Source organism: Podarcis liolepis (genome assembly GCF_965112155.1).
Source record: "Podarcis liolepis genome assembly, chromosome: 2".
Taxonomy (NCBI): domain Eukaryota; kingdom Metazoa; phylum Chordata; class Lepidosauria; order Squamata; family Lacertidae; genus Podarcis; species Podarcis liolepis.
The window spans coordinates 49,592,726-49,619,555 of NC_139555.1; the positions used below are offsets into that span (position 1 = coordinate 49,592,726).

The 26,830-nt window shown below is 40.7% G+C and overlaps 1 protein-coding gene across 8 annotated transcripts in view; it reads left to right on the forward strand.

The window, feature by feature from the left end:
- KCNIP1 (potassium voltage-gated channel interacting protein 1) overlaps nt 1–26,830 on the forward strand; it is a 565,439-nt gene that overhangs the window by 284,220 nt on the left and 254,389 nt on the right. The window contains exon 1 of one of the 8 annotated variants that reach the window (XM_083482879.1): nt 3,831–4,187. The exons of the other annotated variants lie outside the window; for them this stretch is intronic. Coding sequence (XP_083339005.1) covers nt 4,145–4,187 — 43 coding nt within the window. The 5' untranslated portion in view covers nt 3,831–4,144. Of the gene's footprint in view, nt 1–3,830; nt 4,188–26,830 lie in introns of those variants that run through there. 8 annotated transcript variants of the gene reach the window in all.

Below are 26,830 nucleotides of genomic sequence, written 5' to 3' on the forward strand. Positions count from 1 at the left end.
GTTTGAGCCACCTAGTCAAAATCAGTTTCCAGGTTTCCTCATGGCGGCTCATGGGAAAGTGAGATAAATCTCTTTCCTACTGTATGAATCTGATCCTTAGATGAGCCATGGTTACAGGTAATGGTACTGATGCACCCAAATCAACATAATTGAAAGAAGACTCAGATCCCATTGAACTGAATGCCCTTTAGCAGGCCTTACTTTTCCTGGATTCACAGACATTATGTACAGTGTTAGCAGTTGCAAAGATGATGAGTGCTGAGATATCAATAAAATTGTATTGCAGCTTAAATTATATATATTTAATTAGCAATCACAATGTAAAATTATTCTAAAGTCATAAAACAAGATGAAGTTGGCACTGGTTAATTCAAGGAACCCCTAATATAAATGTTCAGCCTTGATTCATTACCTTTGACAATGACTGCTAAATTATCTAACTTTTACTGGCTCAACATTATGTTACCAAACTGTGGAACCAGAAGCAATATCACTGTAAATTCAAGTTAGGTATAATTTTGTTAAAGGGGGACCGAAAATGTACAACTTTCAGGACTAGGGGCAGCATTTGGATTTAATGAAAACTATTATACCTGGACTGAAAATGTAAGACTATTTTTTACCATTTGAAATAATTATGACTACTAATTTGTTAAGGTGCATTTTAATATACTTACCAAAACCATGGACTATAAGAAATTGGGAACAAACAGTAGGGAACAGAGTATACTGTTATTGTGATATACTGAATAATCACTGGTGTTTCCAGAATGGCTGACTGTTGAAAATCCACATGCCCTAATTCAGAGCTTCTTTGGCTCCACTGGAGCTCTAATGCATATTCAGAATCCACATCTTCTCTAGAGTTTCCCTGTTTGCAGCAAGAGTTGGAATTGTGCGTATGAAGACATAGTGTGAGTTCAAAGCTGCTGCTATCACAAATGAAGTGAATGTGTAAGTCCATGCTATCCAGGGTCTTTGTTTGTATATATACAGTGTTGGATCTCTGTGACTTAGTGGAAGTTTTGCGTTTAGGGAACCCTTTCGATATCACATTGTCTATGATTCTTACCAAAGAGTATTAATTCAGTCCTCTAGCTTGCAAAGACTTTCTTCTGGTCCTCCTTTGTTGTGATTTTGCTGTTTCATATTGTTTTGATTGATTTACAGCATTTTATTGTGCTCTACTATATATTTGAGGCAGTGGCGTAGCGTGGGGGTGCAGGGGGGGCTGGCCGCACCGGGCACAACATCTGGGGGTTAGGGTTAGGGGGCGCAAATCCGTGGGTTAGGGGGCGCAAATCCGTGGGTTAGGGGGCGCAAATTACTTGCCTTGCCCCGGGTGCTGACAACCCACGCTACGGCACTGATTTGAGGCATAGGAGCCAACTCCAGGAGGCCATGGGTGCTTGGGCACCCGCAATAATATAATTGTGGGGGCCAGGCACCCACAGAGTCAATGAGTGAAGCCAGCAGGCGGCAGCAGTGCTGCCTCCGAGAGAGAGGCAGCCCGCCAGTCAGTGTGGTGTGCCCCTGAGAGAGAAGCTGTTCAGCTCCACTCTCCGCACCCAATGAGTGTGACACCCATTTCCAGGGGGAAGGGCTTGGACATGGAGGCAGAGTCTCTCTGCCTCCGAGTCTGAGTCCCTTCCCACAGAAAAGGGTGGCTCACTGGCTGCGGAGAGGAGGGGGAAGAGGAACCTCTGTTGCCACCAGCCGCCACATTGCAGTTATGCACTGTCACAAGCACATGCCTGCCCATAGTGTGTGTGATGTCACATGCACTATATGAAGGCATGTGTGTGTGATGTCGAACATCTGTCTTATGGTGGCAGGCACCCACAATCCTGAGGGTGAGATGGCACTCCTGATTTGAGGGCTTCATTGTGCTGTTCACCGCTTAAGGGGCATTTGCGCCAAAAAGCAGTATATTAACAGCAGTAATTATAACCATAGTGTGATAAGTTTCCAAGGAACCACAATGTGGCAAACTAATGTTGCTGAAGAGCATCTCAGTGGGCAGTATACTCTTTCACAGAGTAATACTTATTTTTATTAAATTATTTTAAAAATCATTTGCATTCTGCCTTTCATTTCATTAAGAAATACTACTAGCAAGCATCATTTGGACTACTTGGCTAATGTGGCCTTGTGCAATTGCTGTCTCGGACTTGCAAAATAAAGAGGTGATATTCAGTACAAAGGAATATTGACCAGTCTCTTTCTTCCTTTTGCACACATTGGTGTGAAAGGTGTTAGTCTGTGCCAAGTTAGTCCACAACAACATGTTGAGCTAAGGCTGCAGTCCTGTGTATACTGACCATGCTGATACTTAAAACATGTATAGGATTGTGATATTAAGTGTATGGTAGCATTGAGAGAAAATGAATGCAGTTGGTATGTTGCCAGTTGCTTGATTTATAATGAGTCTGTAAGGGGATGACAGCTATGACTGATGATGATGCCAGCAGAGTGGAATGGGATGTCAGAAGAAGACAGACTCTGTTTTTAGAATTTGCTAGTTAAGACTGCTAGGTGTGTGTCTCAGGGATGGGGAGGAAGGGAGAAGGAGGAAGCCAGGTGTATAAGTACTGGCTGTCTGAAATTTCTGAGCTCAAAGGGATCTATTTGCTTGCATGTACGATCATTTGTGTACAAATATATGCTTTGCTTCTGTGTTTATAATGCTTTTCTTTTCTGCTGAATTCTTGTTAAAAAATAACTCACTCTGTTCATCCTTCAAGCACAGTCAAAATATTTTATCTTGTACATTACAGGGTAACTGAGGTGAGCAGCTAGCTGTTTCAGTTGAGGGATTCCCATATAAATTTGGGACATTTCAACTTCTCAAAATAAAATTCATTCTCACTATAATCACACTACTGGGCCATGGCTAGTAAGCCTCCACCTTTGAAATCAGTTGAATTCATTCACTCATTCAATATAACTTTTGCAGTATAATCTCTCTAAACTAAAAGAAAGAAAGAAAAGGATTTATGCTACATCTTCTATAATTTTATTGCAGTAGACTTCAATGCTGAAATTTCCCCTCAGATTAGTTTTATTAGCACAATGATGAAATTGATATTTCTTTTTCTGTAGCCTACTGTGAATACATTTTGTTTTGAATCAGAAGTTTGAAAGGTTTGACAGTAACAGATTCACGGAAGGGAACAATTTCAGTGAATTGTAACCAAAATTGTCAGGTGGGCTCCCCAAATGTGTTTTGCACATTGCTTTCTTAAAGGCCACTTAAATGAGGAGTGGGAAACCTCAAGCCTATGGGACAAATGTGGCCCCTGAGCTATTTCTATCTGACCCTTGGAATTCTCCCCACACCATATGTCTCACAAACCCTTCTTCACATCCCAAGTATTTTGCCTGGATGGAATGTGTCTTTGAACCATGACAATGCCTCTAGCTTGGTACAACCTTTGCTCTGCCCAGTTTTACCAGATGGAGGGGGATGGCATTCCTGATAGGGATGACTCCCCCTACTAGAGACAGGCAGGGTTTTCAACTTGCAACATCCTCTGCCTCCAGCAGGGGAAGGTTTGGTCTTTGTGTCTCTCTGTGTGTGAGAGAGAAATGCTTGCTTGAGTGCTTGTTTTCAGTGGGTTTTCCCTTTGTCTAGTCCTCTCCTTCATCCTGTTTGCTAGAACATCTTTCTGAGTGAGTTTTTTCACTGGGTTCTCTTGTTGACTGCCCCCCCCCTTCTTCATTTCTCCTTCATTCTCTTCATGTTCTCTCCCCTGTTGTCTGGGGAAGGGAAGAGTGTAGGGGGCAGCTGATGGCCAGGCAGGCACAGGAGGAGCCCACAGAGGTGACAGGGCCAGGAGCTTGCGTTTCCCGCCCTTTTCTGAAAAAGGCGGGAACACCATTTGGTTTCCACAACTCAGCATATCTTCAGGAGGCCCCAACAGCTCCTAGAGACGTGATTGCTGCACCTGTTGTTCTAGTGGCTTTCACGTTCTCTGTGCTCTCTCCCTGCTCTGAGTGGCTGAATTATAACTGCGCCTTTGGGTCCCAGCGCTACTTGGGAGACTTGAGCAGCAGCTGCAGTGTCCTCAGTCACATTCCTGCCCTTTCACTGCATCTGCATGCAGGATGACTTTGCCTTAGCAGGGCAGCCTCTCTCCTCGAGATGTTGGCAAAGTGGAGGAGGCCTGTACATTTGGAGATCCCAGGTAAGCAGCCTTGGGTGAGTCTTCAGGTTCTTCATCAGAACAGGCAGGGGAGAGTATGAGGAAACCCCTCCTCTGGTTCTGATACATTCCTTAGTTCAGGAAATTTCCCAAAATTGCTTTCTTGGATGAAGGGGTTTATCTCCTCAGAGATTAATGATTCCCTCAGGGGAGGGCGGGTTGCACTCAGACGAACTTCATCACCATAAGAGTAAACACAAGTACAAACGGCCCACATGCATGCATAGGGGAAAGAGGGGCTATTCCCCAGATAAAGCTGGATACTCTCCCTCCTCCCCCTCACACCCAGGGGCCCAAGAGTCCTTTCTGGATGGCCCTCCCTTGACACCAAAATGGACTAAGATGGCACCTGCTTGAGGGTTGAGGTGTTATTCCGCTCTGCTACTCAGTCTGGAGAGATGGGGTGACTTCTCCCCTCTGGAGAGGATGTTGCAAGTTGAAGACCCTGCCTGTCTCCGGTAGGGGGAGTCAATCCTAACAAGAATGTCATGTGTCCCTCCTCCAATCTCTAAACTGAAATTCACGCTAAGAAAAAAATCTGTTTTTCCCTCTCAGAACACCTACCATGGGCATATGACGCTTGGATGGCTATAAATCTGTCGCTTAGACTGAAAAAATATTCCCCACCCCTGCCTTCAACCATAGTGTTATAGTTTGAGTACCTAGAGTACTTGCTCTCCTCCTTATTATTGAAAATAGTTGCAGATGGAGAAAAAGAGGTAAACCCTAAGTCATTTTAAAAAAATGTCTCCATCATTTCATAGGAAAGGGAGCATAGCCATGTAAGAAAGTACCTCCTTCATTCTGCCAGGAAAGTGTTGACTTGGATTATCATGTTTATGTTCTTGTGAGTGTTATATTGTGTATTTATGTAGTTTCACACTCTTTATAAGGGAAACACAGTATATAAACATTTTAATAATAAATGAAACGAGTATTGGTTTTACTGCATGTAGATTGTCATGTGTGACTGTGGTTTTCGAGGGTATATATGCCACAAGGAAAGCAGCTCTGAGTAGGTGCCACCTTAAAAAAGAAAAGAAAAAAAGAAATCCTGGATTCACAGTGCAACAACTGGAAACCAATCTCAATTTTGGGAGGTCAGACTCCCGATGTTTGAATGCTGTCAGCTAGCAGCACTGAGGCTTTTGAATTAGTTGGAGGATTCAGCTGGCAGGAGAACTTCACACTTTCCTATTTCCACCTTTCCCAAAAAAATTTGTATGAAAATGACATGTCACTCCAGGAAGAAGCAAATACAGATGTCCCATATTCAGAAATGGCAATTAAGAGTTTCAAGGAAGGTTCTGAGTTTGAAGGTGGCAGACAACATTTTTTCATTAGTTTCTGCTCTTTGGTTGAAAGTGGATGGGGTTTTTTTGAGCCTTCCTTTTGTCATGCTTTAGTGTAAACTTACCACATTGCATCACTTTTTGTATAATATTTATTTAATAATAGTGAAATTGTACAGTTTAAGAGATTCTTTTCCTTATGCTTTGAGGTCTACATTTGGAATCCCCCCTCTATGCTTTTGCTGCTACTATTAATCTGTTCATTTGCATTTTAGTAGTTGGATAAACTAGTTTTATAGCTGCTTTTTGTAAGCCGCTTTGAGCAACTCTCTATGGAGGGGGAAAGTGATGTGTAGTTTTTTAAAAAAACTAATTTATTTTTGTTTTACCACTCTACAGAGGGCCTCTTTTAGGGACGAACATCTGAAAAATAAAGTGGGGAGGGACTACAACTACAAGGATACAATAGAAATGTCTTCCAGCAGACTTTGGATATCTGAAGGTGTCTTCAGAGTTTACGGTCAGTGGAAGTGGGGCATAGTCTCAGCTTAGTAGTAGAACACATACTTTACACGCAGGAAGGACTCAGGTTCAAACCCCAGTAATTCCAGGTAGTGTTGTCCGAAATGTTAGAGAGCTGTTGCCAGGCAGCAGCATAAACACTCCAGGGCAGGATCACCAATGGTCTAACTCAATATAAGGGACTTTCATATGAGGGTAGATATAAGAGACCAAGATGTGCATGACTAGGATTATACATTTTGGTCTTCATGCAGTCAGTTTCATGTATGCACAGAGGGGAAGTAGATGGAACTGTATATTTGTAGAGCTATTTGCCAGAGTTCCCAGTCACATGGATAGAGTCCTAGCAACAGACATGAAACTGAATGTGTGCAGGTCAGGAGCATGAATAGTCGTAGCAATCCTACTTTCTTCACCTCTTCATGCATTCAAGATTTTGCCTGCCCAGTCCATCCACCATGAATGCACAAGAACAGAGAGGTTCAAAATTCACATCTTGCTGCCTCCAAGCCTCATACTCCATCGTAGATTGCATAAACAGCTTCTACTAACTCAAGCAGAAGCTTAAATAAATAAATCCTTTAGCTTGAGAAGAAAATTAGTACAGGATCAAGGAACTATGAATGCCAAGGAACAAGCTATGCATTTTTTTAAAAAAAAACATTTTACTATGTCCTGTGGCAAAATAAATAATACAGCCTAATTTCATGTACTGCTGCTGGTGAACATAAGTTATGGATGTGTGAGACCTAACAGGGGGCATGCAGAGGACATCACCTCCCACACAACGCTCAGGGAATTAAGAGTATTGACTCTACCTTCAAGTAACTATTCAACTCGGTCCAAGACTTGAGTTTGATTTTAAAATATGCCGTAATGTGTGAATGGCAATTAGGCAGAAAACAAGTGTAACTCACCATAATCACAAAGTAACTTGAAAATGAATTATTTGGGTAGATTGCCAAGGGAAGTTTGACTTTGTTCAGGGCCCACTTGCCAATTTATTTATTTTTGCCCTTTGTGCCACTCTACTGCTGGAAACCTGACTGTGCACATAAAGCATTACATTGAAAACCATATTAAGTATTGCAAAGTTCTCCAATCACTTGTTGCAACCCTTAAGTGGCTTATTTAAAACAAAACAAAACCCTTGCTCTGCAGTGCTAGACTAGGCAATCACAGAATTGTATTATACTGGCATTTAGACTGGAGAATCACTGTGGTTCCACTCTGTTTTCCTTCCTGATGAGTTCACCCCACCCCTGCTACCCCATTCTTTCTTATTCTGCTTCTGCATAAAGGTGCAATCTTTTAAGAAAAAAATCCCTACTAAATTTCTTTCCCCCACTTAAATTTTTACAAGAGGATCGGAGCATGCTGCCTTTTACATTTATTTGCTTAGAACCATTGCTGGGACTTTCATGAAGAGTGGGCTTTAAAATGGGTATCTGGTGAATGTCAGAAACCGGAAACAGAGCCAGAATTGAAGGGGAACCTGGGTAGCAGGACAAACCAGACAACAAGCCAGGATTCAGGACTGAAGAGCAAGCAGAATGCTGACCAAAAGGCAGGGTCAGGACAAGCCAGGAGCCAACCCAGTCAGATGGGGGGCATACTACTACTACAGATTAATAATAATAATAATAATTACAAGACACACTGGATCTTAGGTACACTTTGTTGCCTGAGTAACTTTCAACTAGAAAATGAAGTCCTTTTTACCCCTATGTGCCCAGGAGGAACTAATGGCCAGGAAGTTTCTTCCCTGAGAGACTACAGTTATGATGTTCACCACATAGGGCAGAGGTCAGTTTAATCCTGTATACATTGGCATTTACATAATTTCTTTGAAATGTGGACAGTATGTACTCCTTGCCAAAGGAAGCATACATACCCAATTTCATTATGAAAAGGCATATGCAGGAAGAGGCAATCTTTCAAATAGCTTCAAAAAAATTTTTACATTTTTTCTGTGTTCCTTCCCTCAGTATCAAGTCAATCCTTAGTCAACCATTTCTTTTCAGTGCACCACTTTGAGACAGTTAGGATTTTGGTTGCTGTTCAAAGATTGTCTACCATATTAAGGTGGACAGAGTATACATCATATCTCAAATAAGCTAACAAGATATTCCAATAGAGCCAATCATATTATTTAAATAAGACTAATTTTCCTGGTCTTAATAATACAGTATGCAATATACTTTAACATCAGGGCTTTTCCTGGCTCTAAGGAAAATTTCATATCACTTCTAAAAGCAATCAGTGCATTCTAGCTAGATTGGGTAAAATCAGCTTAACAGCCATTACAGCTTTACAGCAATCTCAAGTAATGAGACACCCTCAGTACCTCTAATATGTACAGATAACTCGGCTTGTGTCCAAAGTGGAGGCAGAATGGGACGTGTATACCTGCATTACAAAGTTTCCAATACATAGATTCATGATTTCTGCTCAAGTGCCGTAGAGACTGAATAATTGTTTTCATCCATTCACCATGTTTGGAACCACATGGACGCTTAACTATGATGACCACTTTAAAAATGACTGCATGGTAGGTGATGATTATTGTGTATGGCTGGTTGATTAATTTTGTTCTAAACTAATGTTTTTGTTTTGCAACCTGCTTTGGGACCTTATGGTGGTGAGTGAACATGCAAGTGAGGAGTGGCTTTGCATCTACAGGGTGAGTCCTTTAAAAGAGGCCCCATGGATACATAGTACACATGTTCCATGGGGCCTCTTTTAAAAGACTCACTCTGTATTAGCCGTGTTATGGAAGAGAGCCATGTTTGAAATCCAGGAGAGCAACTTCCAGTCTGTACAGACAATACTGAGCTAGATGGATCAATGGTCTCAGTTAGCATATGGCAGGTCCCTCTGTTCATATCTTTCTCCTAGTCATTTTCTTCATAAATCTCCACTGCATTTTTATAGCTATTGTTCGGTCAAATGTTCATCAAATATTTTATACCAATATTTTTCATCCAGTGATGTTTTGTTTTAGTGTTTGACATGCAACTGTTGATATTTCAGAATATTTGATGACATGTAGCAATATTTACCATTTTGCAGGATTTGATAGCTGATGTGGAATAGCATTTTGCATCTGTCATACGACATGCTAACAGATTCCATAAAATAGAAATTGTTTAAAGTACCAATATTTTTAATTCTTAGGTAGATTTGACATTCAAAATGTAGTAATAGGGAAATCTGGTGAATATCTGTTGGCCTGTTAGATATGAGGTTTTGGTCATTTCTTTGCTTGATCTCATTTTATCTCTCATCTACAATAGTTGGTAATAATAATGTTCAACTCTACCTTGGTTTGCAATTAAGCAGCATCTTCCTTGATGGTATCTTTCTTTTACTTGTTAGCAAGCTGCAGTGAGAATGAGGTCATGGTCTATTAAAGAGTTTATGCAATTAGATTGTTATGTCAGCAAGGGGAAATGGGTTACTTTATATTTTTATTCTTTCAGTAAATTACCATAAAATAGGTGTTTGACATCCAAACAAATCTGGCATGATTATAGATTAGTCGTCCTCTTTTTAACACAGAGCCAAAACAGCTAAATATTTTCCACTGATTTTTGTCAGGGTTGCAATGGGCAAACATGGTAGGAGAAAATAAATGTAACAAATGTGGTGGGGGGTATCAATCTCTATTTTTTAAAAAATCATCTCTTTCTTCAAAATGTCAGTTGGGCTACAAAGGAGCTCAGGGTGGCAAACAATGAAGTAGCAAAACAATACATTTAAAAAGTAGTATTATAATGGCTGGGTTATGAAGGCCACAAGTCCCTGTTCTTAATGCCTTAATGTCCTCTAATAGGCATTGCACATTGAACATCTTGTGGCGGGGGGCAGTCAGATAGATGACTGTATAACGAAATTATGCAAATAGTGGATAAACATAATATTCACTAGTGATTTTGCAAGCTGTGTACATATTTAGGGTCGTATCATAAAGAAGATGGCAAAAATCAGCACACAAAATGACCTAAAAACTGAGCTATCAATAATTGTGCCAATGTGCAAGTGCTGATGAGGCTCATATGGCACAGGAATAGAGTGGGCACCAATGCCAGCAATCGACACACATCCATTGCAATTAAAAAACCAAATCTGATTTCCATTGTTATGGCTCACAATTAGAAATTTAAGGAGGGGGAAGGAAAAGTTATTTCTTAAATGTCCTTTGTATAATTTTAGACAATTCTTTCTGCAGCCTAGATTCCCTTCTCTTATGTGCAGTTGTTCCACCATATTCAAAATGATACAACCCCCTTTATTCATGCCATAATGATATGTTATTCCAATTCATTGCAAATCTTCCATAATCACATGCTGTTAAAAATCTTTGAAAATAACATCACTCTCTGCAGAGAGCATAAATTTAACTGAACTTCTGAATATGTTATATTTTTTTAGATAAATGCAAATGTGCATAGCTGATTCATTTAAATACTAATTCAAGGACATTTGACAAAATACAGTAAAGTTGCATTAATAATTGAAACACAGAAATCACAAGTCTCTTGCATTTTATTTGGAAGAGCCATGAACAGTTGGAGCAGACACTCAAATTGGACAGTCTGTATATTAAAAAAAAATCTGTTTGTAGGATATTATACTTGTAGGATCTGTTTGTGAAATCTGTTTATAGGATGTTATGTGGGAATTCAGCACTATGAAGCTCTGGCCAATGCAGGAACTGTTGGAAAAACGCCCTGGGGGTGCCTGCAAGCCCCCAGACTCAGAGCATCCTCTGGTATGCGCAGCTCTGGAAAAGGCATCTCCCTTCTCTTCTAGTGCGCTTCCTAGTGACATATATCATAATGATATATGCACACTAATCTTCTGGCTTAACACAGCAAGAAGAGTGAGACATCATAGATCTAATCTACTATTTATTTACACACTATGTACAGACAAAAGCATAATGGTGTCCGTTCTCTCCAGCTCTGAGAGAAGAAACAGGAACGAACAAAAGTGAAAGTACATTACAGCAAAAGAAATAAGACTGTCTTCCGTTTCCCACACTCTTCTCAGACAGGCATGTGATTTACAACAATCTCATCTGCAACATCGGAGGAGTGAAATTGCTAACAGGAACTTGTGGGCTAAAGAAGCAAATGACACTATAAGGCATGAGCTCCACCACTATAAAAATATCAGTGTCATGTTATCTCTGTGATCTAATGTCTGAGCAACAATTTGTCAACAACCTGCCTCACTAATATTTCATTCCAATGAAGCCCCAAGGCTGTCTGATGTCAGAGATGGAAAACTCAAAGTGGTAAAATTAATAAATGAATAAATTGACAATTGTTTTCCATTTCCCAGTACTTCACAGTCTGTCACCTAAGGTGAACTTTGTCCTGCCAAATGCATGGGTGGCCTTGTCACAACCTCTGTCATACTGTTTCCCTTGCTATATTTCCATGCTATCCCATAAACAAAGATCTCTGGTTTGTGTACATTAGGAATATTAAAATACAGCACAAGACCATACAAATAGATCTCAGGGCAGTTCGCACCATAAAAAGACAAGCAAAAACACAAAAGACATAATAAAAACAAAAACAAAATAATAACACCATCGCCCATCCCCTCCCAGAAAACGGATCCAGTTTCTGTTGCAGCTCTTGTTGCTTGAGGTGGTTGTTTTCTTTCTCCCTCTTCCTATCCCTTGTGTCTTTTGGGGCCTTCAGCCTTATTCAAATAGGCTTTGCCTCTTACTTCTACAAAGCAGAATTCAAAGCCTTGCCATAATTTCAAACTGTTCTGTATCTTCTGATTACCCTACAAACAATGGACTGTGTTTCAAGATTGCTTAGATTCTGATTTTGGTAAATTCAGGCCAGGTCATCTTTAGATGCCATTTGATTCAACAGCAGGCTCAAGTGGCTGCAAGACACCAACATGTTCATGCAAAAAGGTTCATTTTCACAGCAATGAACTGGAAGTAGCTGCATCCATTATCCTTGATCTGCCTTCCCCCCCCTGCCTTGCTCTTGCCTCACTCCAGCCAGCCTTATTTGTTCTCAAGAACCTGTTTCCCAACCTGGCAGTAACTTGGTGAGTCAAAGGGTTATTCTTATAACTTGAAGCAGACTTTTACCCTAGGAAAATTGATTGTCTTATGAGGTTTCAGTTAGCTCATCATGAAGACAGCTCTCTGCTAGTTAATAATGTGAATAAATGTATTGAGCTACTACTCCATAATAGATGCAAGTGAAACCATCAGATTTTATTACTTACTTCCTTGGCAAGAAAACTGGATTCCCAAACGCGATTAATATCTTCATAGCAACAAGTAGGATGCATGAAAAATGTTCAGAATTAGACTTCACTGAAGGAATGAATTTAACATGGGCACATTTATTGCACCAGATCATTAGATATGCCACAGTAGAAAACTTCAAATTGTGTCTGAAAGTCGTTTCGGGGTATTGAAGCCAGAAATCATTCTATTGTGTAAAATTCACTAATAGTCTAATTACCAGCACCTGGTGAATCGTTCGTATCAGATATTTTGGAATAACCTCCCATTTTGATTGAAGAAACCACGCAATCCATTTCTATTGAGGCAATGACGATACCTCCATATTCATTACAAGGCACTGTGTGAAGGAAGGTTCATTACAAAGCAGAATGCAATCATCCCATTTGAAAAGGCATGTCAGCCTTCCAGAGAGACTGCAGTGCAAAGTGGCAGGCAACTGAATTTGATATTTGACAGCCATGAAAGAATATTTAAAAAGTGATTATTGGGCACTGAAATAGAGATATTCATCTACCTCAATGAAATCTTGAAAATCTGGCTGCTCTTAATTTTAAATGAATTAGCATCCATTTCTCCTGTTGGCTTTAGAAATCTCAAACAATTGTTCTTTATTTGTTAAACCATGAATGGACCTCAGTGAGAGAGCTGTTTCTCAGCTTTCTCTAGGGTATCGTTAAAGGGTTGTGAGCAGTATCTAAGTCGTTCAGCACAGCTATGGATGGAATGTTCTGAAAATCTCAATGTTGAGTTTTATCCACATGGATTTATTTTATAATATTTTAGTTACATATATCTGGTTATTTTCTGTTGTTTTATTGTTGTGCTCCTGCTTTGGGACCAACTGGTGAAGGGTGGGTTTGAAATATTGAAAAGAAGCAAACACACCAATGTATCATACCTGAACACATCCATGGTAAACACAGGTTACTGTGTGTCAAGTGGAAGTTAACCATGTTATGTATGTGGAAATTCCATACTGTCTTCCCCAGTGGAAAGGGGAATCTTCCCACACATTTGTATCTGAGCATATGTGTCAGGAAGCAGAAGAGTAGTAAGTAGCTTACTATCCTGATCCATAGTTACCTCAGTCACTAAGAAAAAGCAGCAGTCTGAGTGAGATGCTGGGAGGCAGGTCCAGGAGTGCCTCAGTTGCTTTTGTGCTTCAGTGCAGTAAGGACCCTGAACAGGGACAAGGGTGCTAGGTCGGAATTCAGCAGCAATAGATTCAGGACCACAGACAGTGTTCCTGCAGCTAAGAGCAGCCCAAAGGAAAGAGGATTGATTGTGCAATTTGGCACGGGAGCATTGGATCCCAACATAAGTAGGTCATATTCCAACATTCTATTTCGACTTGAACTTGTTGGTTTCTATTTCCCTCTCTGAGCAGCAGATGCATGTCACAAGACATTGTTTACATTCCACAGTCCGAGTTACTGTTGGGTTCCCACGGGAATGGGAGACTGGATGTGACGTACACTGGTTTCCTGTTTTCTTTGTTCTGTCTCTCCATTGTCGAGAGAGAGTTGCCTCTCTGTTCTCGCAGAGGCAAGATGTACGTTTGTGTGTTCTCGGTATAGTTGAGAAATAAAGATTAGCAATGTAGCACTATACTGCCTCGTCCTGAAGATAAGACGAGCCATACCAGCTCCAGATGGGCCGGAGCTGGACAAATCTAACAGAACTTGCAAGACCAGTGGTGGTGGAATTACTGCATTTGGTGGCAGATATGGCAGGGCACTTGCACCTCTACTCCATAAAATAAAAGCCAGCATTTTTGAGAAATGGAGTCACCTGGCCAGCACACTGTTTTAACTTACCAAGCTAAAAATGTCAGTTTTCAATGGCCTGCCCAAGCTTTGGGGCTATGATTATTTTCCCAAAAGTAACCAGTGCAGCCACAAGTATTAATTAATCCTCAAATAGAACATTCTGACTTAGATTAGTTGAGAATGTTATTTCAACAAGAAATAACACTTCAGAACTTCAGTGCTGAATTGAATACAAAAGTAAATGTCAAGACAATCCTTGCAGGCTGAGATAATGCATTCTCAAATCAAATCAAGCAGAAGGGGGGGAAACAGCATGCTACTTACTGTTCTGTTTCATTTCTAAATATCATACACAGTAATATTTTTTAAAATAAAGGTTATAGAATTAAATTATTGCTTTGCTGCTACATGTCTCTTGTTGATTACTTCAGCCAAAACCAGGCATATTGCATGCCCACATGGAAATGGAATGAAGATATTCCCACCTCTTAATTTCTTAACCAGTAATTGCCATTCTTAATATTCAAATGATCCTTAACCCATGTGCACATAAAATTTTTTGTTAAAGAAAAATATATATTTAAAATCCAGTATAATTATTATATATGCAAACACCTCAGTAATAAATGCTTAATAAGCCAAATCCTGTACAGTACAACCTCTACATGTGATCATAATCCGTTCCAGAGGCCCATCCACTTAGCGAAACCAGACGCTAGTGGAGGTGCCATTGTGTGCGTGTGCATTCGGCGGCAGCACGTTTCTGTGCATGTGTAGAGTCGACAGCCACTTGTGAGCACAGGCAGATGGCAGAAGCCACTTCCGTGCATGCACAAATCGCGGCAAACCCGGTGTTTACTTCCAGGTTTGCCGTGGTCGCAACTTAGAACATCTGCGAGAAGAGGTGGATGTAAGTCGAGGTTCCACTTCATCAGCAGCTCAATATAACATAAGCATAGTGAAAGCTATAAAGAATATAAATATTTGAAGGTCAGCACTTCTAGAATAAAAAATAAATCATATATTGAAAAGGCAACATACTAATACTGATCAATATGCTTTGACTCATAGATATAAAACTTTAGAGGAGGAAGGCAAAATGATTACTCTAAATCTCCATTATAAACAACTGTGCTATATATGCTGACAGTTTTCGATAACCATTAATTAAAATTACCATAACATCTACCCAATTCATTGTGCTTTTTAGTCTCCAGGTGTGGACAAACTTAGCCGACACTTAATTAATTAATTAACAACAACAACAACAATTTTATTATTTATAGCCACTCATCTGGCTGGGTTTCCCCAGCCACTCTGGGCGGCTTACATAAATTGATATCCTAACTTTCTTCCTAAGGAAGCCAAGGATGGCAAATACTTCAGTAATAAAAATACATTCAAAAATTAAAATTAAAATATTTTAAAACTGTAAAGAAACCCTAAAATCAGTAAAACACCTGAAGCAAATTTAGGAACAAATTATAATAAAAAAGTGTCTGGATAGGCTTGCTGATACAGACAATTTCAGCACTTTTGCTCTACTGTAGTTTGCAGACTGAAGCAGTTGTAGTGAATGTAGATCAAAGAAAGCAAACTCATCCTATGTTGTCAGACAAAGCAAGGTGCTAACTCTCATATGGCTCCTTTGCTTATTAGCTAATCCCCTCAGGGAAGCACTCTTCAGGCAGTCTCTCTCCCCCGCCCCCCAGTAGAAGTAGCAAAACAGGAAGGAACTCTCTAAATGAAATGGAATGAGATGTGATGAATTCACAGAAATGTTTCAGCTGAAATAGACACTCTGCTTCCCCACAGCCGTACTTGCAGTCTTACTGTACCTGCCTTTATGTTCACAGGTTCTCATTTTTACTTTTCTTCTAGGGTGCTTCTAGGTGAGAGGCTTAGTGCTCAGATTTTGCTGCTTTTATTGCTATCGGGTTTTTAATTATCCTTCTACACTGCCTGACCGATTTCCACTTATTTTTGTTCAAACTGTCTGTGAGAACCAGAACATGTGCAAGATTAGAGCTGTAGCCTTTCTCATCCGCTCAGAAAACTCTCTCTGGACCCACTTTTGTATACAAAAAAGTGCATGTTTTAAGAGATGGGAAAACGGAGGGATGTTTGACATCTTGGCTTACTTCATCAGAAAACTCACACAAAAGTTGCACTTCCTGAAGCTGAAAATACATCCCCAGAAATGGTAGTAAATGGTAGTAAAATTTACACTCAAATTCTGGGACTGGCTATTACATTGTCTGAAAGATTAAAAGAGAGAGAGAGGATAAAAAGTAAGAAACAATAAACTGTTGCCTGGAAGCACCTTTAGTGATCCCACTATTAATGAGATTGTAGAAACAGGGCAGCACAAATTACACCTTTGTATTCCAGCTGAAACACTCCTTCGCATATTTAAGAATATAAAAAGAGCTCTGGCTAATGCCCCATCTAGACTAGCATCCTGTTCTCTCAGTGGCCAACCAGATCCCTGTGGGAAACTCACAAGCAGCACCTGAGCACTCTCCCTTCCTTGCAGTTTCCATTACTGCCTCCAACTGTAGAGGTAGAGGACAACCATTATGCTAGCAGCCATTGAAAGCCTTCTCCATGAATTTATCTAGTCTTCTTTTAAAAGCCATTTCAATGGATGGCTTTTAAAGCCATGTAATACTTCTTTTATCTACTACAGAATTAACAAATTCCTCTAACTCAACAGTTAATACATACGGTGCAATAGCTGGAAGGAAAACCATCTGTGGTTTTATTAAATAACCCCTTATCAGGTACTGAACCAAATGTGAATAGTACTGAATAGGAACCTGAAATCATCTCATCAATAATTTTTGCAAAAATCAGACACATTATTATAATCTCTCCAAAGTTCTATCTTTTGAGAATATGGCAATTTTTTTCTATATGTGTCTTGGATTAAAGCTGTCATAAGTAAAATAAATAAACAAACTAATAAATGAGAACATTTTGGTTCCATAAAGACATCAGTATTAATATTAGGACCTTTCATTCTTCATTACTAAAACTGCTGCTCCAAAAATATATTATGCAATTACCATAACAGATCTCAAATGTATTGGAGTCATTAAATAACATCAGTTATTTAATATGCAAATATTTGAGACAAATTTGGAAGAGTTGCACAGTAACCTTGTACTAGGCACAGTTGTTTTCTCTTTTTACTCCTTGATAAACCTAGTGTTTTCAGAAGTTAATCACATTTGAAAAAAGTAACTAGACACAAGCTGCTATTTCCTAACCTGCAATCAGTGTGGAAAAGAAGACATAATTATCATGTTAAAAGTTTTTAAACAGCTTCCTTACACAATGGAGTCAGATTTGGCAATATTCATTTTCAGATAGCTTTTAAATAAACAACAAATAGGAGGTTGTCAAATTAGTGCATTATATGGATTTTGTGTTTGGAAGATAACAGAATTTGCAAAAAGTATATGCAACCCCATAAACAATATACACAAAAGATTGTATCCAACTGTGTCCTCCTGCTCATGGAAGGCTCTTCATTCCAGGTTACTGAATTGAAGTGGGGATGGGTTTTCTTTTAATTCCCCGTCTCTTCAGCTGCTCTCTGAACCCCTCCACCCAAAAAAATCTATGGAAACAGCATGAGGCTGCAAGAGAAAGGGGGGAAATGCTGAAATCACCTTTCTCCCCCTCCCTTTCCATTCAAGGGAACCTCTGCTGGGGTAAAGAGAATTCCATGGTTGGACAGACAGGAAACTGTTAGGATAAGCTGATAGTGGCATCAGCATTATGCTGTTCAATTATGAGAAAACTGTGAGAACCTCCAAGCATCATAATAAGTTCTCACTCTCCCATGCCCCACCAAAAAAACATGAACCTGGCTAAAATTGGGTGACTGGTATATGATTAAAAAATCCAAACAAGTCTTTAAGTGATTCTGTATGCTGAGGGCTACTTTAGGGACAGCCTACTTCTTAGATTGCTATCCTTTTCTATTCACCAATACAGGAAGTAGATCCACAAAGCAGTTTAGCTATTTTAGGTATAGCCATACATTTCTAATTAATTAAGGTAGTTGCCCAATGTACTACATTCTCATATTTTAGATAACATTTTACTTAATTATTTCTAGCTTTTATTTCTAACTTTCCCTTTAAAAAGTATGATACCCAGCATTAATCATAGTCAGCATAGACCCACTGAAATAAATGGCATTTAAAACTTTCCATTAATTTCAATGTGTCTGCTTTCAGTGTGACTTAGCTTACTGCCATCCATAATCAGAAACTGGATAATGAATAAATATTTCATAAAATAACAGTTGAAAACAACACCACTTAAATAAACAAAATGTAACAATCATGAAGTTGGAAGCATGTAACATAATGGTAAGCTTCTAGTCAGAAGTTTATTATTAGCAAGAGCCTGATCACAAATTTTGACTTGGCGTCTTTTTCTGAAAATTCCATAATGCTTTCCTGTAAGTGTGGAAGAAGAGATCGTGCCTCGTGACCATGAATGGGTTCTTATGCTCCCCTGGAAACTTGACCTCAATGCTCTTGAATAGAAAATTGTGAGACTGAGTTTTCTGATGGAACAAGAAATAATATATAAATGTGCTAAATAAAACAAAAAAGGACTTTCATACCATAGCTACAAAAAAAATTGTTAGAAAAAGAACTGGAGGAGTTGGCTATTTGAGAGCAACTCTTGTCAGGGAGTGTCTCAGAAAAAAACTTAAGCATTTGTGGGTACTGTGTGTGCATCCTCTTGAATAAATCCCCATGGGTTCTATCATTCACTTAAAAAAAATTAAGTGGTGGTGGTGATGAGGGGTTCATTTAATCACTTGTCCTTTAACTTAGAATAACAGATGGAAAATGGTGTTGGGAGAAAATTGACACTTTTCACAGATACATCAGAGTATAGAATTTACACTTGGTAGGTGCAGAAGTGAGCCTTATTCTCATATGTCCTCCCACACCATGTGTTGAACTTTCAGCATGAAGTAGATGTTACTGTCCTGATCACACCCAGCCCAAGGAGGACAAAGGGCTGGTAGTTTAATTTCCTACTGACAAAGCACAAAATTACAGCAGCTTTGGAGGTGCACTAAACACACACACATGAGATTCTGGTGCCCCTCTCCAGGCTTATGCTGCAAGCTTCCTAGCCCTGTGGGGTAGTGGGGAAGGGGATGGAGGGAATTCTGCCATCCCCTCCCTTCAGGCACTGTCTCTTCCTCCGCTCCTAGCTCATCCTGTCCTTCCTTTCCCATCTCCAACTGCTCAGACCCCACCCCACCCTCCAGCTCTGACTCCTGCCTTGCAGGAGGCACAACACCCCATAAAATGCTACCTCCTTCCCCTAGACCAGGCTCTGCCCTCACTACCTCTTCCATGCCACAGAGCCCTGCCAGTCTACAGCTGAGGGGGAAGCGGTGGACGGATGCCAGCCCTGTGCTGCTCAAAAAAGCTTGCATGCAGTCTGCCCGTGGCCCACTGCCTCCCCTTCAGCCGCTCTACAGCTGATGGGGAGGTGGCGGGCAGGTGCAAGTCCCATGCTGCCATTTCGAGCAGTGCGAAGCTTGCAGGCGTCTGAGCCATTGTGTCATTCCCAGGAGAGAAGTGTGGCTCAGGCACGCAGCAGTGCCCCTTGCCCTCCCCCTTGCTATGCCTCTGAGTCCTGCTGGCCAAATGAGCCAGAAAGCTGTTTGTGGACAAACACCAGCTCCCTTGGCCTGAAGTCAAATGAGCGCTGTACCCTGTAGTCAAGTTTGACTGGACTTAACCGTCCAGGGGTCATTTGCCTTTACTGTGCTGTGGTCATATGTGAGCCAGCACTCTAGATTCACATAAGTAAAGGTTTTGCAGATTTAAAAGCTGTTTGACAATCATTTAATATGAAGGAGGCTTTAACCAGATAACTCAGCATTGACTGACTGAGTGCAGCTGTCCTTTTTTTTAGACAAGTTGTTTTAGCAACCAGAGTTGCATTATCTGCATAGGCTTTGTTCTGGATGAATGAAGATCATTTCAAGAATTCTAATTGTTTGCCTAGATATTGAGCAGAGGAGATTTGAAATATTAGTTGCTTTTCTTCACAGTAAGTTAATTGTTAGAAGAAGAAGAAAACCAACAAAAACAAAACAAAGCCATTGATCAGTGTATGTGTGAGAGAAACTCTGGGCCTTTAGGGAAGGCATAATTTATTACAATAAATGAATTCAATTGTAGAAATTAATCAGTGTCATAGCTGGTGGGAAATACCATACATTGTACACTGTCCCATATAATCTAGCGCATGCCAGGGTAGGATTTTGGTGTGAGTTTGAAAAATGGGATTGCCTTATTGGATGAAGAACTGATGGTTGGATGCCATAGTAGCAAACATACAGTGTTGTTTAAATGGCTGTCTATGTTTGGGATTTAGGGATTTATATTGTAACGGTTCTCTTACAAACAATACAAAGCTGACTGACTCTATAGCTGTATACAGTATTGATGTGCAATTATAAAACTAGAATAACGTGCATGATAGAGCATAATATGTCATGATTCTGGAAACTAAAGCAAAGCCTTTCAGCCCTTCCCATTAAGTTTGCCTCATTTCTACAAGAAAAACCACTCCTTCCTTTTATAGAGTAACTAAATCCCAGCAAACTTCATTCCACTACAGCTCTTCCCCTTTGTCTCCTCAGTTTTAAATAATCTTTGTGGGCCCGTGTGCAGCGTGCCCTGGGAGCCAAGAAGAAGTAGTAATCTAGGAGCAACAAAACAACATGGCAAACTCCTGGAATTAAATTGACCACAACTTTATTGATTACAGATGACAGTAGGCTTTGGCATAGGCATTGGGTATGTATCCTGAATAATCCAACCCAACTGCTGGATGATTATTCAGAAGAGTTGGTCCTGGGTTAAGGGTCAAGATGCGGCTCAACTAAAGTGACCCTCTCCAGGCCGCTATGGCCTGTCAGCCCCCACCTGGATCTTCAGACAGAATATTCAACCCAGACCCCTTTACCGCGGTACCCTGAGATTTTTACATGCCCAAGGGGAGAGGCTCTCTCACTGGTTGGGTTAGGCTAAGGATCCAACCTAGTGCCTTTTTTCTGCCATAGTTGAGACAGTTGCTATGAGGGAGGCAAACCCCCCAAATGGGCCTAATACGTCTACAGGCAGTTTCCTGTTTGGTCCCAAATACGGCAACTGACAGCTGGGTCATACACATGCACAGCCGAATTTACAGGGAGGGAGGGTAGGTAGGTGGGACAATTTATTGCCTACTGTGGCCTGGCTCAAATTGCAGCTGGCTTAAATGCAGCAGCAGGGACTGGAGTGAAGACTGTCTTCACCCTGTCTGCCACTGAAGCCCTCCCAAAGCCATGACTGGCCAGTTCGAATTTGGCAGACTATCTCATTGTCCCTCTTGCAGCCAACTGAGGCTAAAAATAGTTCACTGGCCCCAAAGGACAAAGGTGCCCCCCTCACTGGCTCCTGTGGCCATGCTGCAACTGCCATTCCCCTAGAGAGGGAAATAGCCTTTTTCCACTTTCTTTCCTCCCAGAAGCGCAGAGAGTCTTGCATTTGTTTCCCAGGCACCCTCCCAAGCATGAGGATCTACACCTCTTTAACTTCAGTGGTGGCATCAGTAGCCAAAATGTCTCATGTGCCTTCAAATCCATTTTCTTAAGTTCTCTTCACTTGCTGGTTGAGGTTGCTCTTGTGGTTCTAGGTCAGCCTGCACATATAGTATGTGGCATGTGGCTGCATAAATGTGTTTGTGTAGCTTGCAATGAGCAGTGCAGGGATTCAAGTATGCAGGTTTGATTGGAGCAGAGAGAGAAGGTGTATGTGCATCATTTTCTCTGCTTCCTGCCATTAAGGTTTTCACTGTTTATCTTAATCACTATTAGTGCACTGTACAGCAGTAGCCAGTGTAGTGGATCTGGACTGCACCTCTGCCTCCTGACAGCTGCAGCTCTGCTGCTGACTGGGACAGGGCAGTGATGAGGTAAGGACTGTGTAGGTACACCATTGGGAATACTGGCCTAGCTCCACCAGTGCAATCTCACAACTCTGACCTCACTGCCACCCTGCACTGCCCCAGTAAGTGGCAGATACTTTCAGAAGGCAGCAGTGCAGTACTACCCCACTCCACTGTCCATTCCTGATATTCCTGAGAACCAGCGTCTTGTTAGTTTTCATTGACATGAATACCAGGATTTGAATTCAGTTAGCTCGACAGCTATTTTTTATTCAAAAGAACAGGAGTAAAAGTCACCAAAGAATTTAGTAATGAGCAAGATATTGGTGGAAACATTGGCAGTCTGATGAAATCTCCAGAGGTCAGGCTCCAATGGTTATATATCATGGACAGCTGCACAGACACCTCTTATTTCCAAAGATATTAAATTGTCTCAAGTGATAGATTTCAATAACTCCATGTATAGGGTTGGATGAACATGTGGAGGCTAGGGGCAATCCTGGCATCCTCACTTCCATGCAGTAGATCCAGGTGATTTCACTGACACATGACTGTGACATTTTAGCTGGATCAGCGCTAAGATCTGCAGGACCTATAATGTACCACACACTAGATCACGGACTATGGCTAACAGCCAAAAAGTATTAGCAGGTTCAAGGGCAGTTTTGGGATGCCGTTTATTGCTTAGTTAGCAATTAACTGTAACAAGTATTCTTACTACCCCACCCACCCACATCTATGCAAGAAGAAATAAAATATGGCCCATATGAATCAGTCCAGGGACAAAGCATTGGGATAACAGATTTGTTGAGCTAACAAATTCCAAATGCCCAAAATGATAACAGGGAAGCAAGTCGAAAGCCAGCAACAAAAATGAAACCCAAGGCTTCTTATAAGGTCTTCCAATAAAGGAGGTGGGACAGAGCTCACTTTTAATGGTAACAAGTCTGTGCCCTGCAATCTTGGGATCATAGCAATGACCAGACTACAAGTTTTTCCCCCTTGTCTGTTTGGAGAAATGACAGGCCTCATAAATGAATGAACAATGCCATCTTAATGTTTTTCTCTCAAACTATTGCCACCTCCTTACTAACAATTAATACCACATTGGTACAATATATGGGATAAGGAACGTACCCTAAATTAGTATACATTTATACTTAAGAGTATATCCAGACTGTCGCTATCTTCAGGTGGGATTCAACCACATTGCAGCAAGTTCAGGTTAGATGAATGGGAGGTCTTGAGCAGTAAACCCACTTCCCCAAAAGTCTGGACATACTTTAGATGAGGAAAGCAAAAGGACAATGCAGTGGGAAGTATGGGATAATGCATGCTTTGACACTGCATTCTCTAGGCTCCTTGCAAACAAATCAGAGTGAATGTTCATCAAATTGTCTCATATCATCTGATCTTCCTGCAAACAAATCAGGGTGAATGCTCAATAAGCAGGTCGTCTGGAAGCACCTTTGGAAAAGGTATCTGTTGAAACATTTCTGCTTGCGCTTTGGGGTGTCTGAGAGATACTCTCTTCAATTAGCTTTTTATCTGCATTCACACTTGAGAGATAGTTCGGAAACAGTCATATTCTTTGCCTTTGAAATGCTTTTCCCCCACCCAAGTTTCATTTAACTCATGGCAATATCCTGTCATGCCATTGTGCATGGCATGACATTTGATCTGTTGTGGAATAAAAGATCACCATCAGGATTACCCTGGAGGCTCCTATTGTACACTTACTAGATAAAGTGGGGGGGGGGATGAATTTGAAATGAAGACACTTGGCTCTCTATGCTTTAGGTGCAAATAGTATGAAGCTCCAATATTTATACAGTTTCTTGCACAGACAGTTCAGTAAATATGACCTTATTTTTTCTGAGAGATTTGTCAGAAGCAATAAATAATTTGAATAGTGTCTTCATCAGCTTTTCTCACAACCCAGAATTCATGACATCCACATATTCATAGCATTTTGAAATGAATTCAGTTCCTCATGCATGTAAAGTTAATTGTGTCAAATGAGCCTTGCAAAGCATCATAAATTCTGGTGGATAGCATCATTCAAAAATATCAGAACTATATTTTTTAGTGCTGCATATGCCCTAAAACTTGGTCACCTTAAAGTTTAGTCCATTTGAGAAGTCTCTTTGTCTTAATAGAATATTATAACACCCCTTTCTGTTTGTCATACAACAAAACAAAGTTTCCCTAAATGGAAATTTGGACATGTTTCATAGAATTCTGATTATGAATGGCTGCATTATATTTGTTTAAAGGTTTTGTTCTCTGGCTTACAATAATTTGGTTTGCATGTAATGTTAGGCCAGACCATGGCTTAACATGAGCAAGCAAATGGGGAAGCTCCTAGAGAAGAGGTTACAGACACTTGCTCTTTCTTTGTTCATTCTGCTGCTGCACTACACTGAACCAAGCCATGGTTTGCTTTAATGTGTTATCCTAACCTAGGCCAATAGTTTAGTTGTCTCCAGAGAAACCATGAGCTGTAACCAAAGTTTGTCCTAACCATAGCTTAGCTCAGTGCTATGCATCAGCAGATTGACAGCAGCCAGGAGCAAAACAGCCACAATATCTTCTCCAGGAGCCTGCATGTTTGCTTTTAATGCTAAGTCATAGTTACATGTAAGCAGGACCATTGTATCAAACATGCAATTAATATCAGGTGGTTTGGTGAAAATCACATGTGTAGCTATGAAGCTTCCTCCCACCCCGAATTATAAATAAAGTTATTGGCTGACAAGTATTGCCCAGCTTTCATCGAGTTCTGCATATAGCAATAAACGAACAGCTGATGATAAAATTAGTGACACTAACACAATAATTCAACACCCACCATAGACCTGGGCAAAGAGGTAGGCCTTTTAGTGATATTGAAAGGTATACAATGTTGGCAGCAGACATACCACACTGAGTGTATGTGTGTCATTCCACTTTGGGAGGGTCTGCTACCCAATCCTGTCTACTGTGCTTCAGTCAAGGCTTCTGTTTTCAGTAGAGACACTTGAAAATAAGGAATAATTCCCTCAAGTATGCCTTTTCTGAATGTCCACTGTGAAGCTATGAATTTACATTTTTTTGGCATGTTCTGCTCAGTAATATTAATAGCAGAGATTACTTCTGCGACAGCAAATTAGATAAGGAAGGAGCCTCCCATGCTCACTGCGTGCCACAGAATTAGCTTTATCTTTAATATTAATTTGATTGAAGAGAGGCCGTTATAATCCCTGCTGTGCTCAGTTATTTAACAGTATTTGAGGGGCAAAGTGGAGAAATGAGGATTTGGCAACTAATAGTACTATGGTTTTTATTTTTAAAAGTCCCAAGCCACCTAAAGATTCAAGCAAACAGAATTGAGGATTTGTTATTGTTTTCTGGACTATTAAGTGCCTGTTTCCTGAATATGTTGGGAGCAGAAGGGTCAGCCTAGGATGCTCCCAGGTCCCCCTGTTATAGCAGTTTACTGAGGACAGGAATGCTGCCACTCACACATTGCTTTGGAGGTCTTGGAGCAGGTATCCATGGTCTGGGGAAGGACTCCTGAGTTGTGGTAGACCTCTAAAAGTCTATTGTGCCTCAGCCTTATTTCAAGTAAAAAAAAAAGGTAAAGGACCCCTGACAGTTAAGTCCAGTCATGAACGACTCTGGGGTTGCGGTGCTCATCTCGCTTTACAGGCCGAGGGAACCGGCGTTTGTCCACTCCGCAGACAGTTTTTCCGGGTCATGTGGCCAGATGACTAAGCCGCTTCTGGCGAAACCAGAGCAGTGCACAGAAACTCTATTTACCTTCCTGCCGGAGTGGTACCTATTTATCTACTTGCACTTTTTGGGGTGCTTTCGAACTGCTAGATTGGCAGGAGCTGGGACCGAGCAACGGGCGCTCACTCTGTCGCGGGGATTCAAACCGCCAACCTTCTGATCGGCAAGCCCAAGAGGCTCGGAGGTTTAGACTACAGCGCCACCCGCATCCCGTATTTCAAGTAGGAAAGGCTTAACATAGTCCTCTGTTCTAGCACCATCATTTGATTGTAACTTACTAAATTCCAACATATGGAATCCCACCTAGCCAAAGTAACTTAAAGGCCTGAGTCATTGCAAAACAACAACAACAACAACAACAACAACAACAACAACAACAACAACAACAACAAATTACAGTAATTAGGAACCCCCACAGTACTTTCAGTCTCCCGTGTTTAATTGTCTTGGTAAGAGAAGTTTAGCTGCAGCTGATCAGACACACAGCACACTTCATTTTTGCAATAGGATTGAAATGGGCAGCAGCTCCTTTAGAGCAAAGGAAATCCACACAGAGGACACAGAAGAATCTTCCTGCTCTGTGGTGCTCTCTTCTTTGATGCAGAGATTTTTTTTACTGAGGGCAACGTTTAAAAAAAGCTTATTGCTGCTGTTTCAATTAGACTTCTTTTGCAGAAGATGTGTGCTGTAAATAATTGATTGAGATAACGAAAACCCAAAGACCAGTGTAACCTAAATGTAAAGAAAAGGGAGAGTGTTCCTTAGGATGCATTGTTTATACTGGAACTCTGATGATGTCATGGATGACTGGTGTTCTTCCCAATTATATTTCATAAGCAAATATGACATTAGGTAAACACATACACACAGCTTTCCCCCATAAAGTGGAAGAATAAGGTTTCTATCGAAACTTATATAAATGGCTTATACAAATGTTTTCCTCTATGAACTGTTTGTGGAATGGTTTGGTTGAGAAATTCATTGGAAAGT